Raw genomic sequence first — 15,986 nt, forward strand, 5'->3', positions numbered from 1 at the left:
AATCTCATCACGGGTACCTGCATTTGTTTGTTCAGTTGGTTTTAGTAAAAGAATAAGAATCCATGGAAGCCCTTACTCAATATAAAAATTAGGACCTTGAGGTGCGTGGGTGGCTCAGTCGGTTAAGTGCCTGATTCGTGATTTCAGCTCAGGTCATGATCTCAGGGTCGTGAGATGGAGCCCTGCTGTGGCTCCATGCTGGGTGTGGAGCCTGCTTAAGATTCTCTCTTTCTTTCTTCCTCTGCCCCTACCCAACCCCCAAGGTGCCCATGTGCCCTTTCTCTCTCTCAAAAAAAAAAATTAGGACTTTGACAATAATTCATGTATATCTATGTGGTTCTTTCCCACCTCATTCCCATCTCCATTTACCCATTCTGAACTCTGTGTTCATTCTCTCACTTTCTGTAAGAGCTTTTTTTCAAATACTCCTTATTAGGGTGTGGAAGTTCTCTTCTAGTCCTAATTTATTAAGCTTTTAATCATGTGTTCATGCTGAATTTTTTCACGTTTTATCTCTATCTATTGAGGTAATTATATATTTTTCTTTTTAAAATTATTGTAATAAGGAACATTTATAGGTGTTTTTTTGTTTGTTTGTTTTTTTAACAAACATTAATCTATCCTTACATACAGGATGAACCTAACTTGGTCAAGGTGTTTTATTTTTCATACACTGTTGGGTATTGAGGGCATTTGTTGTGATGAGCCCTGGGTGCTGTATGTAAGTGATGAATCACTAAATTCTACTCCTGAAACCAATATTACACTATATGTTAACCAACTAGAATTGAAATAAAAATTTGAAAAAGAAAAAAAAAAAACAATACATTGTTGGACTTGATTTACTAGTATGTTTTTCAGATTTTTGATTCCATATTCATGAGTGATATGGCCTTATTTTTCTCTCTCATTTTGACTCTGTATGGCATTGGTGTCAGAGTTATGCAGGTCTTCTGAAATGACTGCAGAGTATTCCTTCTTTTCTACTTTTGAAAAGGAGTTTAAATAAATTTGTTTAAGATGATCTATTTCTTCAGTTTGGTAGAATATTCATATTAAAATTATCTGACACTGATATTTTCTTCATGGGAAAATTCTAAGTACTTCAATTTCCTTACTAACGGAACTGTCTGCAATGTTTTGGTAAATTACAATTTTTTTAAATTTCTTTTTTATTTTATTTTTTAGGGAGGGAGAGAAGAGAGGGATGGGATAGGGGCAGAGGGCGAGGAAGAGAGAGAATCTTAGGCAGGCTCCATGCCCAGTGCAAAGCCCAATTCAGGGCTTAATCTCACGACCTTGAGATCATGACCTGAGCCAAAACCAAGAGTTGGATGGACACTTAACCGACTGAGCCAACCAGGTGCCCTGGTAAATTACATTTTCTTTATAAAGTTTATTGCAACTAACTTTTCATATTTTTTTGGCATATGGTTGTTGATAGTATTATTTAAAATCTCTTTAGTGTTTGTGGTATAATCGTGCCTACTTTTTTCATTCATATTATTTATTTGTGCTTTCACTCTTTTTCCTTGTTCAGTTTTACTGGAGGCTTATTAATTTTCTTGGTATTGTTTTTCCAAAGAATGAAATTTTGACTTTGTTGATTTTCTCTACTATATTTATTTTTTCAGTTGCAGTAACTCCCATCCATATATATCTTTCTTCTTTTTGTTTTGTAGTTCTTTTCCTAACTTAAAGTAGACATGTAGCTCATTAGTTTTCAGGCACGCATCAGTTTTATAAAAGTATTGAAGGGTAAGCATTTCCTTCAAAACACTGATTTTCTCTCATGTTTCATTCCCCCTTCTGACTATGGACTATGAGAAACAAAATGAGGGGAGGGGGGTGGGGGAATGGGATAGGCTGGTGATGGGTAGTAAGGAGGGCACGTATTGCATGGTGCACTGGGTGTTATATGCAACTAATGAATCATCAAACTTTGCATCGGAAACCGGGGGTGTGTTGTATGATGACTAACATAATATAATAAAAAATCATTAAAAATAAATAAATAAATAAATAAATAAATAAACAGTTCTATAAAAAAACAAAAACAAAAACACTGATTTTGGTATATTCCATTATTTTTTATATAGAGTGTTTATCAATATTAGTATCTAATTTTTTAAAACATCTGTTATGGTTTTTGAACCTGTGAGTATTTAAGTTTTTAAATTTCCAAATATGCAGGAATTTTAACTCATTTTTGAATTAACTTCTAACTCCTTTGCTCTATGGTCAAGGATCCCTATTCTTTGAAACTTAGTGAGGCTTGTCTTGTGAACTAGTATATGAGTTTACATAAAAATTCATCTAAGTCCACCTTCAAATAGTACTGTCACTTTACATGTAGTGCAGGTCCCTTATAACAGATTATTCTTCATTCATCCCTACTGTCCCTGTGGCATTGCTGTCATTCATTTCACTGATCCGTATGCTATAATAACCCAATACATTTTTACTCTCACTGCTTTAACAATTATATTTTGGGTCAATTAAAAATAAGAAAAAGTTTATTTTACCTTCATTTATTCTTTCTATGCCACTGTTCCTTTCTTTATAGAAATGCAAGTTTCTGACCTATGTCATTTTGCTCCTGCCTGGAGAACTTGTTTTATCATCTATTATAGGGAAGGTCTCCTGGCAATGAACTCTCTCAGTTTTTGTTCGTCTCAGGAAGTCTTTATTTCTCCTATATGATTTTTTTTTTTTTAGATATAATTCACATACCATTAAATTCACACTTTTAAAATAAACAATTCAGTTGTTTTTAGTATACATATACACAAGATTATTCAACCATCACCATTATCTAATTCCAAAACATTCTCATTATCCCAAAAAGAAACCCCATACCCATTAGCAGTCACTCCCAATTGCCTTCTTCTCCCTAGCCCCTGGCAACCACTAATCTTTCTTTTTATGGATTTGCCTCTTCTGAACATTTCATATAAATGAAATCAAACAATGTATGGCCTTTGTGTCTGGCTTCTTGAACTTAGCATAATGTTTTCAAAGTTCATCCATATTGTAGTAGGTACCTCATTACTTTTTATGACTGTATGATATTCCATTGTGTGGATATACCACGTTTTGTTTATCTGCTCATCGGTTGATACAGTTGATAGAAATTTAAGTAGTTGATATTTTTTGTCTATTATAAATCATGCTGCTGTGCACATTTGTGTACAAATTTTTCTGTTGATGTAAGTTTTTTAGTTCTTTTGGCAGTCTACCTAGGAATGGAATTCCTGGGTCACCAGGTAACTGTTTTACTTTTTGAGGAATTGCCAGACTGTTTCAAAAGTGGCTACACTATTTTACATTCCCACCAGGAATGTATGAGGATTCTGATTTCTTCATATCTTTGTCATCACTTATTACCACCCATCTTTTTTATTATGGCCACCCTAGCTGGTATCTCATTATGGTTTACATTTGCGTTTGTCTAATGATTAATGAGTTTTAGGATCTTTTTCATGTGCCTTCCGGTCATTTGTAGATTTTTTTTTAATTTTATTTATTTATTTGAGAGAGACAGCAATGGAGAGAGAGCAAGCAAGAGCCAGGGGAAGGGTCACAGGGAGAGGGAAAAGCAGGCTTCCCAATAGCGGGGAGCCCGACACACGGCTTGATCCCAGGACCCCAGGGTCATGACCTGAGCCAAAGGCAGACGCTTAACTGAGCCACCCAGGCGCCCCAGGTCATTTGTGTATCTTCTTTGGAAAAATGAAGATACCAGTCTGTCTGTTCAGATCCTTTACTTATTTTTTAATTGGGTTGTCTTTTTATTGTTTATTATAGACATTACTTTTAATGTCTATTGTTGAGTTGTAGCAGTTCTGTGTGTATTATGAGGTAGACTTGTCAGATATGATTTGCAGATTTTCTTCTCATTCTGTGGGATGTCTTTTTACTTAGATAGTATCCTTTGAAATAGGTAAGTTTAAAATTGTGATCTTTTCAGTTTTGAATAATGATTTTATTGTGTGTAGAATTCTAAGTTGGTCGGGTTTTTTCCAACACTTCAAAGATTTCACTGTACTTTCTTCTTATATGGATGGCTTGCTTGCTTGCTTGCTTGCTTGCTTGCTTTCTTTCTTTCTATTTTCTTTCTTTCTTTTGATTTTCTTTATTTGAACGAGAGAGAGAGTGCACGAGCAGGGGGAGGGAGAGGGAGAAGCAGACTCCAGCTGAGCAGGGAGCCCAATGTGGGGCTCGATCCCAGGACTCTGAGATCATGACCTGAGCCAAAGGCAGATGCTTAACTGACTGAGGCACTCAGGCGTCCCACATGGATGGTTTCTGACTAATATTCCACTGTAAATTTTATCCTTATTCCCTAGTAGCTAAGGTGTGTTTCCTCTCTGGCTTCTTTCAAACTTCTCTGTCTGAGGTTTTCTCTAAATATTATATGCCTGAGGTGTTTTTTTGTTTGTTTGTTTGTTTGTTTGTTTAAGGTCTTGCTTGGTGTTCTCTAAGCTTTCTAGATCTGTGGGTTGGTGTTTGTCATTACTTTAGGAAAGTTTCCAGCCATTATTATTTCAAATATTTATTCTGCATTCTTTCTTTCTGCTCCATCTGTATTCCAGTTACACATATTACTCCTTTTGATATTGTCTCACAGTTCTAGGGTGTTTTGTTTTATTTCTTTGTTTCTCTTTGCATTTCAGTTTTGTAAGTTTTTATTGACATATCTTCAAGTTCCTGGGATCATTTCTTTTAGCTGTATTGAGTCTACTGATGAGCCCATTGACTGTATTCTTCATTTCTGTTTTAGTGTTTTGACTTCCAGCCTTGCCTTTTGATCCTTTGAGTTTCTGTGTTTACGTTACTCATCTGTTCTTGCATGTCATCTATCTTTTCCATTAGAGCCCTTAACTTATTAATCATTATTATTTTAAATTTTCTGTCTGAATAATTCCAACATTTATGTCCTATCTGACTCTGGTTCTGATGGTTACTTCTCTCTTTAGACTGTGTTTTTTTTTTCCCTGCCTTCGGAATAACATTTAGTTTTTTTGTTGATAGCCTGACATCTGTTATCAAGCAATAGGAACTGAGGTAAATAGGCTGCAGTGTGGGATTTATATTAATCTGGCTGGATGTTGGGCTGTTTCATGTTTGTTGTAGCTGATGTTGTCAGAGAATTCACATTCTTTCATTGTCCTTGCTTTTATCTGTCCTCTTGGCTTTAGGATGGAATCTGTCAGTTGGAATATTGGTTTGAATTAAAGTGAGTCACTAAATACTGGGTTTATGTCCAGACAATGTATCTGCTTAGCCTTATGGTTACATTATTTTGAGAATCCAGAATCATAGAAATATGAAGGTACAGGTGATATAAAGCTTAAAAAATACTTTATGAGCTATGTCACAGTAATTATGGAGGAGAAATACCTGGAATAGTATGAAATAATTTCCACAGTACAGTATTTTCAGGCTATTCTTGGTATAATTTTGGTTGGAATATATTTTTGAAGATTTGTCAAATTGCTTATGTCCTAAAGCAGATTAAAAGAGTGTACCAATGAGTTCTTTCTTCCATTTACGAAAACCATGGATTAAACTCAGTTGCCTAACCTGTTTGTCTTTTAAGCATGTTAAAATGTATTCTTTGGTAACAGCATTTCCTTGATATTCTCATATTCATTCATATTTCCCCCCGCCTCTCTCTCTCTCTGAGATTTACCTTTCAAGATAATAAGACAGATTGAAGGAATTCTCAAAAGTTTTCATTTGTTGGTTTTATTATACTTTTCATTGGACTTCCTGACCAAACATTTTTCTTTTAACTGTTAAAATCCAATTGCTTTTTTTCAAACTTTAAATTATTTCTTTTATATTTAGAATTTATTTACTGACTGGGAAAAATATCCACATAGTTCAAAATTCGTGAATTATACAAGAGTATTAAATGTAAACCTTCTATCCCTGTCTCCCAGCTATGCAGTTCCTTCTTTGGAGGCAACCAGTGTTTTTTAGTTTCAGATCTTTCCTTCCAGAAAGATCTTACAAGCAAACATATTTGTATCTATATAACTCTCTGTATATAGAGATATGCACATGGGTATATATATGTATATTTAGAAACATATAAAAGCAAATACAAATATCTTCTTAAACTTTTTTACACAAATGTTAATATATAATGCACACTGTTCTGTCTGTGCTTTTATCGTTTAATATATCTTGGAGATCATCCCATAATTGTGTTACATCTTTTTTTGCATGGTATGCCATCATATAAATGTACCATGTCTAGCCAGTTCCCTCTTGATGGATATTTAGATTGTCCCAAGTTTTTTGTATCAAAAATAATGCTACATTGAGTAATCTGGTTTCCATATAATTTGGTACATGTATGAACATATCTAGAAGAAAATTCCTAGACATGAATTGCTCATCCACAATATGCCTGCATTTATAGTTTTGATGGATACTGACAAATTTTCTTATAGAAATGATGTACTAATTGCTGAATATGTGAGAGTGCCTGTTTTCCCAGATCCCTACCAACACATTATGATTGACTGGTTTTAAAATGGTTTCCTGTGGTGCTATTCAGGGCAACACACTCAAGAGATGCCCGAGTTCAGAATTACTACTTTTTAGACTGCTGCTGCTTTCTGTTGATTCAGTCGTTGTGGTTATTGTAGAGCCGTTATATATTAGAGCTGTTATGTATTTGGTGTCAGTTTTATTTTGTAGAAACTCAGAGGGTTCTGTTAAAACCACAATAATTTCATGTGGTTTCAAATTTTACTCAACTTACATATGTTCACTAATTTCAAGTTTTGGCTTAGTGCTTATTTTATCACTTCTCTATGTTTTCTGTGAGAAAACTAATTTAAAATTATATGATGAAAAACATGATTCTAAAATATGATTTTTAAATGACGGAAATCAGACTTTTTGATACTTTTAAGTTAAAAGTATCCCCCTGAGGCTGAAAATAGAACCAATGAACAGAACCTTATGTCATATATAATTCTGGGGACTTTTAGTGATCAATAAAAAATGTATGTTGAAATCAAAACGCACATACACTTTCACAAGGAAACAAGTTCATTTTCAGGAAACGTGAGGTGCAGGCCTTCATGGCCAAAGGAAAGCTCTTTCTTTATTTGGAGATATTGCCACTTAATGCTCCTCAGTTCCCCCATAACATACCAAATATTTCCGTCCTTTGTAGCACAGGGAAATTTTCTGTTTCCCAGGCACTTGTTTTAAACAGCTAATTGGCTCTTGTGGAAGAATAGGAGTTGGGTTTGCTTGCACACACACAACAAAACCTTTGAAAATCTCAAAAAAAAATTTATTTTAATCCCCCAAATCTTTGATTAAAATGGATAAACCTAGAATATGTGCCCAGTTTATTCAGTGTTAGCTGATGTTTCGGAATATCATACCATCCCCTGGGTCATACAAGCACCCAGTTCTGGCCTTTCTCAAACTGTCCTAGCATAACCACAGTGAAGATTATTTCTGATCAATAGTCGATCTGTAGCCTAGATCGAGTAGTGGAAGAAAATACAAAGGTAAAAAGTGACGCTAGTTGGTGTTATTCCAGGCAATATTGGATAAGAAGAATAGAGTTCTTGAACCAAAGAAAGTTCTGCGCTTTCTTCAAAGAAAGGCTCTACCTCAACCTCGGCTTCCAACTCCAACCTTGGAAATGAGTTCCAATGTAAGTTTGAAACTCTATTTGAAATGCTAAATTCAGTATTGCTGTCTATTCTTTTTTTTTTTTTTAAGATTATTTATTTGAGAGAGAAAGACAAAGGGAGCACAAGCAGGGGGAGTGGGGAAGGGAGAAGGAGGCTCCTCGCTGCGCAAGGAGCCCGATGTGGGACTCGATCCCAGGGTCCTGGGATCATGACCTGAGCCAATGGCAGACACTTCACCAACTGAGCCATCCAGGTGCCCCTGCTGTCTGTTTATTCTTATACTTTGGGTTAAAAGCAAACCTAATTTAACAGAGTTACCTTTTCAAGATCTGACTTATATGGCGTTTCTTCTTATGCTTCAAACATCAGACACACACAAATAAGCAAAATGAAATCTTCCCAAGAAAAATAGGCATCAGAAGGTAATCATCATGTGTGTCAAATAAAGAAAGAAGGTAGAATGATGATCAGTTACCATAAACATCTGGCCACATGGGGAGGTGGCTGTGACAGCTGGAGTCTGGAGTGAAGTACCAGAGTTGTCATGAGGACAGGCTGCCTTCTGAGGTAGTTCTGGCTCAAAGAGTTCACCCTGACCAGGGTCATACCTCACCTTCATAGATCTCCAAACTCAGTGTGGGCAAGGTACCAGAGTCAGTCAGGATTTAGGACTGACTTGGACTAGACAGCCTCCCCCGCCGACCACACAAGAAATTGCTAGAAATGCCACAGTACAGATGTACAGCTCGACAGGAGGGTAACTGCCTGCCTGGTAGATGAGGATATTCTTCTTAGCAGCCCTTCTTCTCAGCCCATTATCTCCCGGTACGGGGCAGTTCTCACAAGATGCCAGATTGTATTGCGAAGGTGGTCGTGCTTTGTCAGAGGGAGGGATGTTGACAGGAGCTCTCAGTAGCACTTCTGAGGGTGACCTGTGTGGAGGCACTGCCGGTACTCCCACTGACTGGCCAGGATGTGTTTCTGGACATCCCCCTTTCTAGGCTTCGTGCCAGTCACTCCCTGTGGTTAACACATTGTCTTCCGCATGTGTTTATGCCGTTGATTTCTGTTGCTTTCTTTTGCATTGAGAGGCACTTTAAGTCAATTTGCAGGCTCTGCTTTCTGCTTTTGACACATAGTTACTTAAGCTGATTTTACCAGCTTATCTAAATTCTTGTGAGAAGCACCTTACTCTAGACTCTGACACGGACTGTTGTATTCCTTGTCTACTCATGACCAAACATGAAAAAAACTATTGCAAAAGAGATGTTATAAGCAATACTTGTTGCTTCAAGAAAGATTTGGCTGAAAAGGAGTACAGAAAAATGAAAATGTCTTAATTTGTAGGAATAGAATGAATTTTTGCTTTGGATAAGATTTTTTAAGGCTGTCTTACAATAAAAATAATTTTAACATGTACGTAACATTTAAAATACTATATGTTCAATGAGAGTGTAGACCTTATTTATTTCTCTTTAAATCCTCTGGCATCTTGCACAGTGTCTTTTGCTTGATCTAAGTCTTCAAAAAAATATTTGATGCTGACCGCTGCTCTTCTCAAGTTGGTTGGTTCTTACTTTGTTCTTTCAGGAAGAAGAAGATATAGAGATGGCTGTGATCTACCTTCAAAAGTTACTCCGGGGAAGAGTTGTTCAGAACACGGTGTGTAGCGTCCAACCACTGGTCCTTTGCTTCTCCTTTGAGAGTAGATTTATAGAAAGCGTATGTACATGCTTCCTTGGGGTGAATTCCCTTTTGCACCCTGCTGTCTTATGGAACTGTATACTCTTGAATTAGCTACCCACCGCCTTCTACTGTCATAGTTTGTCCAAGTGGGTGGCACAGTGTCAAGGAGAGAAAGGACCTGCTTGCTGTTTGTCACAGTTGTACCTGAGGCAAAGTGAAATTAGTATCTTCCTTAGAATCACTAAATCCAGCAATTTTCTTACCTGAATTTGGACTTATTTTTTTTTAAAGATTTTATTTATTTATTCGACAGAGATAGAGACAGCCAGCGAGAGAGGGAACACAAGCAGGGGGAGTGGGAGAGGGAGAAGCAGGCTCATAGCGGAAGAGCTTGATGTGGGGCTCGATCCCATAACGCCGGGATCACGCCCTGAGCTGAAGGCAGACGCTTAACCGCTGTGCCACCCAGGCGCCCCTGGACTTATTTTTAAAAGTTTATTTATTTAAGTAATCTCTACACCCAACATGGGGCTTGAACTCATGACCCCCCAAGATCAAGAGTTGCATGCCCTACCAACTAAGCCAGACAGATGCTTCTGAATTTTGACTATTAAGGCATCACAGACCAAGTGGATTCCCTAATTTTCCACAAAGTCATAATTCTTTGAGTTTGTATATAGCTAGCAATACCTAAATAATAAATAGCTAAGTAGTACTAACTACAGTTTTGAACCCATACTATAAGCTCACATTATATATTCTTTGCTTTACATATATCATCTGATTTTTTCCTATCAGTTATCCCATTTTCCTGGCAAGTGATGGGAGTCTGAGATTATGTTAACTGCTAGCAAATTCAACTCTGGTCTTCCTGACTGTAAAGCCTTTGCCACATTATTTGTGCAAGCACACCTCAGTTTTAAAATGGACTGATACAAAGCATCAGAAAAAAAATTTTTCTCCTCATACAGCTGTAACTCATAAGAGACTCAATTATAACTAGTATGTCCAGGGAAGCTGGGCGAGCATTTTGTGTTCAGCATTATTCTCTACTCTCCTTGAGTATTTCCCCAGGAAATATGTCACAGAAGATTACATATTACAAACCAGGGGGCAGATCTCTTGGAACAGAAAGCATGGCTATGAAAAATACCATCCTCAGTCTTCGTAGGGAAGGAGCACAGAAAGTGAAGGGGAGGGTCTAGTTTCCTAATATGACCCTATAGTAACCACTTTGTCTTTGAGAGGCACTTTAAGAAACTGAGGAAACAACTGCTAAGTCAGCTTTTTCTCAAAAAAGAGGGCTGAACTCGAAGCTCTGCACCCCTGCTCTGTGGAGAAGGCAGAACCGAACCCACTGTTCCCAAGTGCCTCACCAGTCCCCGCATGGGTCCTAGTGCCTCGCACAGGGGATGCTAACTTGCAAGGCTCTTTTTGATTTGATTTGCTACAGATGTTTGAAGGGAAGGAAAAGCGACTGGAGCTGATCCAGGAGCTGCGCACCAGCCACGCACTACAAGACGATGACAGGCTGCTGAAGAAAGCCGAGAAGCAAGTGACGCTGGCCTTACAGAGGCAGAGGAACTTGCATGAGCACAAGGTTCTTTCCTTTGCTTTCTTGTTAGGGTGTCTCCCTGGATTTTTATTATTGCACAAGTGGCATTGTAACAACAGTAAATGAAATGACAAAAAAGAAACATCCCCCCCAATCCCATCACTCTATCATGGTTGGCGTTTTTAAACAACGCTGCCGCAGTCCAGGACTGCGATGGGGTGTGCCCTCACTGAACTGAATATGGTCTTATTTGCAAAAAAAAGAAGAAAAAAAAGGAAAAAAACCCACATTTTAAAAGGTTTTCCTTCCAACTTTCTTAAATATTTGGTGATTCTACTGTATTTTAGTGGGAGCTCAACAGAATGAAAAGTAGTAAAAGCAAAAAAAAAAAAAGAGAGCGAGAGACATGAGATTTATTTTAAAATATCGGCACTTGTTTATGAGTTTTAGAGCTGTACCTAGCTCATGCTGGGTAAACTAACGTTAAGTGTGTTAAAATCTCAGGGTATTCTGTGACTCTCATCAGCGTCACCTGACCACAGCTGCTCATTGCAGCTCTACCCCAACAACTGTAAATGTTTTCCTGTTTTCTTCTGGCATTTGTGTATACAGTTTTTAATGTTGCTGACTACAGAGCAGACATGCTTTTACTATCACTCCCACTTACCCGTAAATCGGTATGAAAAAGAATCAATTTGTTTAGTGTTTATATATATATATATATATATAGAGAGAGAGAGAGAGAGAGAGAGAGAGTGAGTTTAGTGTTATAAGAAAGTAAGTTTACTGTGGAGTTAATGTGACCCACCTTAGTAACACACATAACACTTATGCCGTGTGGGACTGGGCACAAATGGCAGGCAGCTTGAAAATGAGCACATTATTCCGTTTAAGTGACACCAGGCTTGTGGATGGTCTCTGATTTGGGGGAGCTGGTGTAGGGGAGGGAGGACGAAAGCCACAGGCTGTGAGAGCCAACGGAAGGACAGAGAAAGAAGAAGGGAATATGTACGCTAGATTCTCTGAATCCGTGGGTCTGAGAGTCCTGGAAATGACAGGGTCAGGGCTGCACTTCTGTTCAGATGGGAGCAGAATGCCCTGGAGCACCAGGGCCCAAGAACTGGATGGAAAAATGCCCTCCTTGGCCCTTCGAAGTTTCTGATTATAGACTTTAGCAGGTGCACCTAAGCCAGTCCAGGCTTTTTAACTCATCTGTCCCAGTTAGTAGGTAAATACCTGACTAATACCATGTCATCCAAGAGCTGAAGGAGGAGTTAATGGGAAGAGCTGTCACTTAGCAAAGGACTCACCCTGCTTACCTTCTGCCGCACCGAGGTACACCAGTGATGTGCCAGAGTCGGAGGGAGGCGGCGCCTCACGTCTCCCTCCAGCTGAGCCTCTCCTTTTCTCCTCTTATATTTTCTATGGGGAATAGTACAGAAAATGCACAGTTCCCAATTATGTCCTGCAGTGCATGATATGATCACAGCAAAATCAACTTCCTAAATATTTTTACTTAATTTTCAAATTAGATTGTACTACCTTAGCATACTCAAATTTCTTGCCGAGGGAGGAGGCTGGACATGAACAGTAGCCATTTGGGATTTTAAAGGTTGCATCTGCCCCCCCAACTGAGAGAGCTTGTGATCCTGGGACAAGGAGAGAATCTGTGGTCTCTGGGCTGAATGACCACTGTTTATAAAAGTAAGGAGTAGTGAGGCACTCTTAGTGTGGCCCTTTCTTTCCACCTCCCCTATCATATAAGTAAAGCTGAACTCTGTGGTTAGAAAGTATGTGTGGGCTGTGGGGAGGTGAGGGAGGGTGTTGGGGCTAAAGTCCACGCTTGAATGACAGTCTCACACAGTAGCCTCACCACCTTTGAGACCTATGTGGGTTTCCTCTCCTCAGATACAAACCAGAGAAGCACAGAAGAACTGTCGGTTCTGGGGGAGCCTATGACTGAGAGAAGAGCCCTTTCCCTTAGACCTGAGGATAGGAAAAGGAACAGGATGAAGCTGCAAAGGATTCAATCTTCTTAAACACTTTTATTCTCCATGTGTCAAAGCCAGGACAGACAGATCCATGAATAGATACTGTGGCTTATTCCTGGCAGAGAACTCCAGGCCCCGACTTTACCTCAATGATTACATAGACCTGAAGGCTTTTTCCTGCTCTGTTTCAAAGATAGTTCTTAATGACTTTGAAGTTATTTAAAAGAATGTAGTACCGCAGTTTTCTACTTTCATGTTATTCAAGATCTTAGAATTCCCCAAACTTGTGTCAAAGGACCATTAAAAAATTAAAAGGTTTCATGAGTGAATTTCTAGAAGACTCTATTTTATTGAACTCCAAAAGTTTTTTTAATAAAAATCTTGACATTTCCCTTTATGTCTGGGAAGATAGAAGTACTTTACCTTCTGGGTAAAAATGAAAGAAAAAACCCAATTTGTGTGGATACTAAGAAATGTTTTTGCTAAATCCTCCTCCTAATTTGAGGACTGTAATCTCATAGTGACTGAGCTATCCACTTTCTCATGTGTAAGTCTGTATCATAAGTTTTCTTAGCAAGAACCCTTGGGATGACACCATCCTAGTGATAATATTCCTGATAAACAGGAAGTGCATTCTGACAGTGAAGTGACTGTCACAAGTTCTGGGTAATCCAGCATCCCTCCTTATACATCCCCATGCTTAGGTTTTGTATCCTTAAAAATTTACTATTATTTTTAAGGTCTCACTGGTTGAAAACCATTTGGCTGGACTGGAAGGAAGGGTGCTGGCAGACATGTTTGACTTCCTGTCCAAAGAGCTGGTGAGACTACAGGAAGAGAGGAGGATCCATGCCTTTGCCATGCTGGCCGAACGGCAGCGGAGGATGCGAGAAGCTGAAGAGAGTGGTCGGCGCCAAGTCGAGCAAAGGCGCCTGAGGGAGGAGGACCAGATATTTAAGGAGGCAAGTGAGGGTGTAGCTGGATGTCTGGAAACTATTTGTAAGGAGCCGAATCACACCAGAGAAAAGTCATGATATGAAATGGCACTTATTTTTTGGTTTTCATTGTGTTCTACAAATATGTATTGAGTTCCTACAATATGCTAGGCACTGTGGGATACTTTGGAGGGGAGGAACCAGACATGGTCCCTTTTCTCCTGGAGCTTAAGTACTATAAATGTGTAGAATTAGAAAATATAGTAAGTTTCATGAAGCAAACAGATGGGGCCCAGTTACACATTTCAAACAGGTTATTCTGCTTGCTGTGTGGAGAACAGGTTGGAAGAAGGACAGAGTGGAAAGAAGGAGATCAGGAAGGAGGCTGTGGAAGTAGTTAATGCCAATGAGAAACAGAAAGAAGTCAAGGAAGATGTCCAGTTTCTGGCTTAAGCAACTGGGAAGATGATAGTACGGTTTTTTGGTGTGGGAAAGCAGAGCATGGAATTAGTTTAGGAGCAGGGTGGAATCAGGAATTTGATTTTTATAGGCTTGAGACATTCTAGTGAAGGTGTCATTTCAGCAAGTGGATAGACAAGATGGAATTTAGAAGAGAGGTTTTGGCTAAAGATATAAACTAGAGCACCAGGTTGGTAAGTTAGAATTCTGACCAAGACATAATGCGTATGAAGTTCCAAAGTGAGCAATATGTAAATTCAGAGGAAGTTCAAGGAGCTAGTAATATCTCAAAGCACTCACCCTCATCAAGAATATAAAAGCTCAAGTGTTAAAATTGGAGGGGATTTATGAAGAAGATTCCTTTAAAGGGAACTGTGCTGTGACTACCCATCCCCCTCCCCAACACCCCCCCCCCCCAAAACTCACCCAGAGGTAGGTTTCTTTTCCTGTGGTCATTGGCGAGCTTGATATGTATTCTTTCAGTTAGGGTGTCTGACTCCCTAGGAATGGAGAGGAGGAGAGCTAGGCCAGCTAGCTGCTTTGGAGGGGGCACAGATGAGGCTATATGGGTGGCTAGCCAGAATATGTCAAGGCAAAGGCTGTGTGAGAGTTTCCCCTGGACCAGATGTGGACCACACGGGAAGGAGAGATAGAACCAGCCTGGACCTTAAAAAACTTCCTATCCAAGAGGGCTGTCTGAATTGTATGTGTGGATTATCATTTTTTTTTAAAAAATGCATCCATTTGAGATCTTCTTACTTGATCTGAAATTTTCAGGATTTACACAATTCTTATGAAATTAGGATTGATTCATGAATAATAGTATTTGTTGTGTGTGTTTCAAATTTTTTTTGGTTTTAAAACAAACAGATTTCTCTCCCTCTACACAGCTTAAGAAGTTTTGAGTTACATATTGTCATGGTCAGCTTTTCAACTGGAGTGGCAGATCTTCTACAATGCCTATAATCCATTCTCTAACTATCTATGATTGCATTCTTAGGAAAACTGTGAAGAAAAGGGAATGTTTACCATAAAATCATGACAGTAGAAAGGGTCTGTGGTCTAGAAGAACCCATAGCAGCCTTCTAGAATTCTAGCAGTGGCTACATGAGTACTGACTTTACCCTAATGCATTACACAGTACATCTGTCACTGTGCACTTTTTAAAATGTGGGCTCTATTTCACAACTTCAGAAAGCTTAAAAAAGTAACAGTCCAGGGTATGATAGTTCAAAAATTCATCAGAGACCCAGGATCCTTCTAGCTTTCTGCTTTTCTGTCCTTAAGGCATGGCCCTCATGGCAGTACAAGATGACTTCTGGTGCTCCAGCATTAGGTCCCCATGAAATGAGAAGAGAGAGCGAGAGAAAAACTAGGTTTCTCCCTTTAAGAATCCTTTCTAGGGGCGCCTAGGTGGCTCAGTCAGCTAAGTGTCTGACTCTTGATTTCTGCTCAGGTCATGATCTCAGGGTCATGAGACATAGCCCCACCTTGGGCTACACACTGGGTAGAGCCTGCTTAAGATTATCTCTCTCCCCTGCCTGGTTGTGCTCTCTCTCTTAAAAAAAAAAAAAAAATCCTTTCTAGAAAGTGCACAGATGACTTCTGCATGTACTCCCTCAACCAGAACTATGGTTACTAGGAAATGTAGTCTTTATTCTAGACACCTATTGGCGGAGCTAAAACT

General features: G+C 38.8%; 1 protein-coding gene and 1 long non-coding RNA gene across 6 annotated transcripts in view; one reads left to right on the forward strand and one right to left on the reverse strand.

The window, feature by feature from the left end:
* CFAP91 (cilia and flagella associated protein 91) overlaps positions 1 to 15,986 on the forward strand; it is a 95,963-nt gene that overhangs the window by 54,914 nt on the left and 25,063 nt on the right. Inside the window, exons 11-14 of the mRNA XM_002915268.4 lie at positions 7,577 to 7,693; positions 9,264 to 9,335; positions 10,813 to 10,959; positions 13,646 to 13,867. Coding sequence (XP_002915314.1) covers positions 7,577 to 7,693; positions 9,264 to 9,335; positions 10,813 to 10,959; positions 13,646 to 13,867 — 558 coding nt within the window. The remainder of the gene's footprint in view (positions 1 to 7,576; positions 7,694 to 9,263; positions 9,336 to 10,812; positions 10,960 to 13,645; positions 13,868 to 15,986) is intronic.
* The window catches only part of LOC117801958, a 90,789-nt gene that overhangs the window by 38,968 nt on the left and 35,835 nt on the right, over positions 1 to 15,986 (reverse strand). For 4 of the 5 annotated variants that reach the window (XR_004624875.1, XR_004624869.1, XR_004624867.1 and 1 more), the window contains exon 3: positions 12,234 to 12,336. This is a non-coding gene — a long non-coding RNA (uncharacterized LOC117801958). Of the gene's footprint in view, positions 1 to 12,233; positions 12,337 to 14,725; positions 14,800 to 15,986 lie in introns of all 5 variants that reach the window. The other variant, XR_004624870.1, reaches the window with a different exon arrangement.

The sequence above is a fragment of the Ailuropoda melanoleuca genome, chromosome 1 (assembly GCF_002007445.2).
Source record: "Ailuropoda melanoleuca isolate Jingjing chromosome 1, ASM200744v2, whole genome shotgun sequence".
Lineage (NCBI taxonomy): Eukaryota > Metazoa > Chordata > Mammalia > Carnivora > Ursidae > Ailuropoda > Ailuropoda melanoleuca.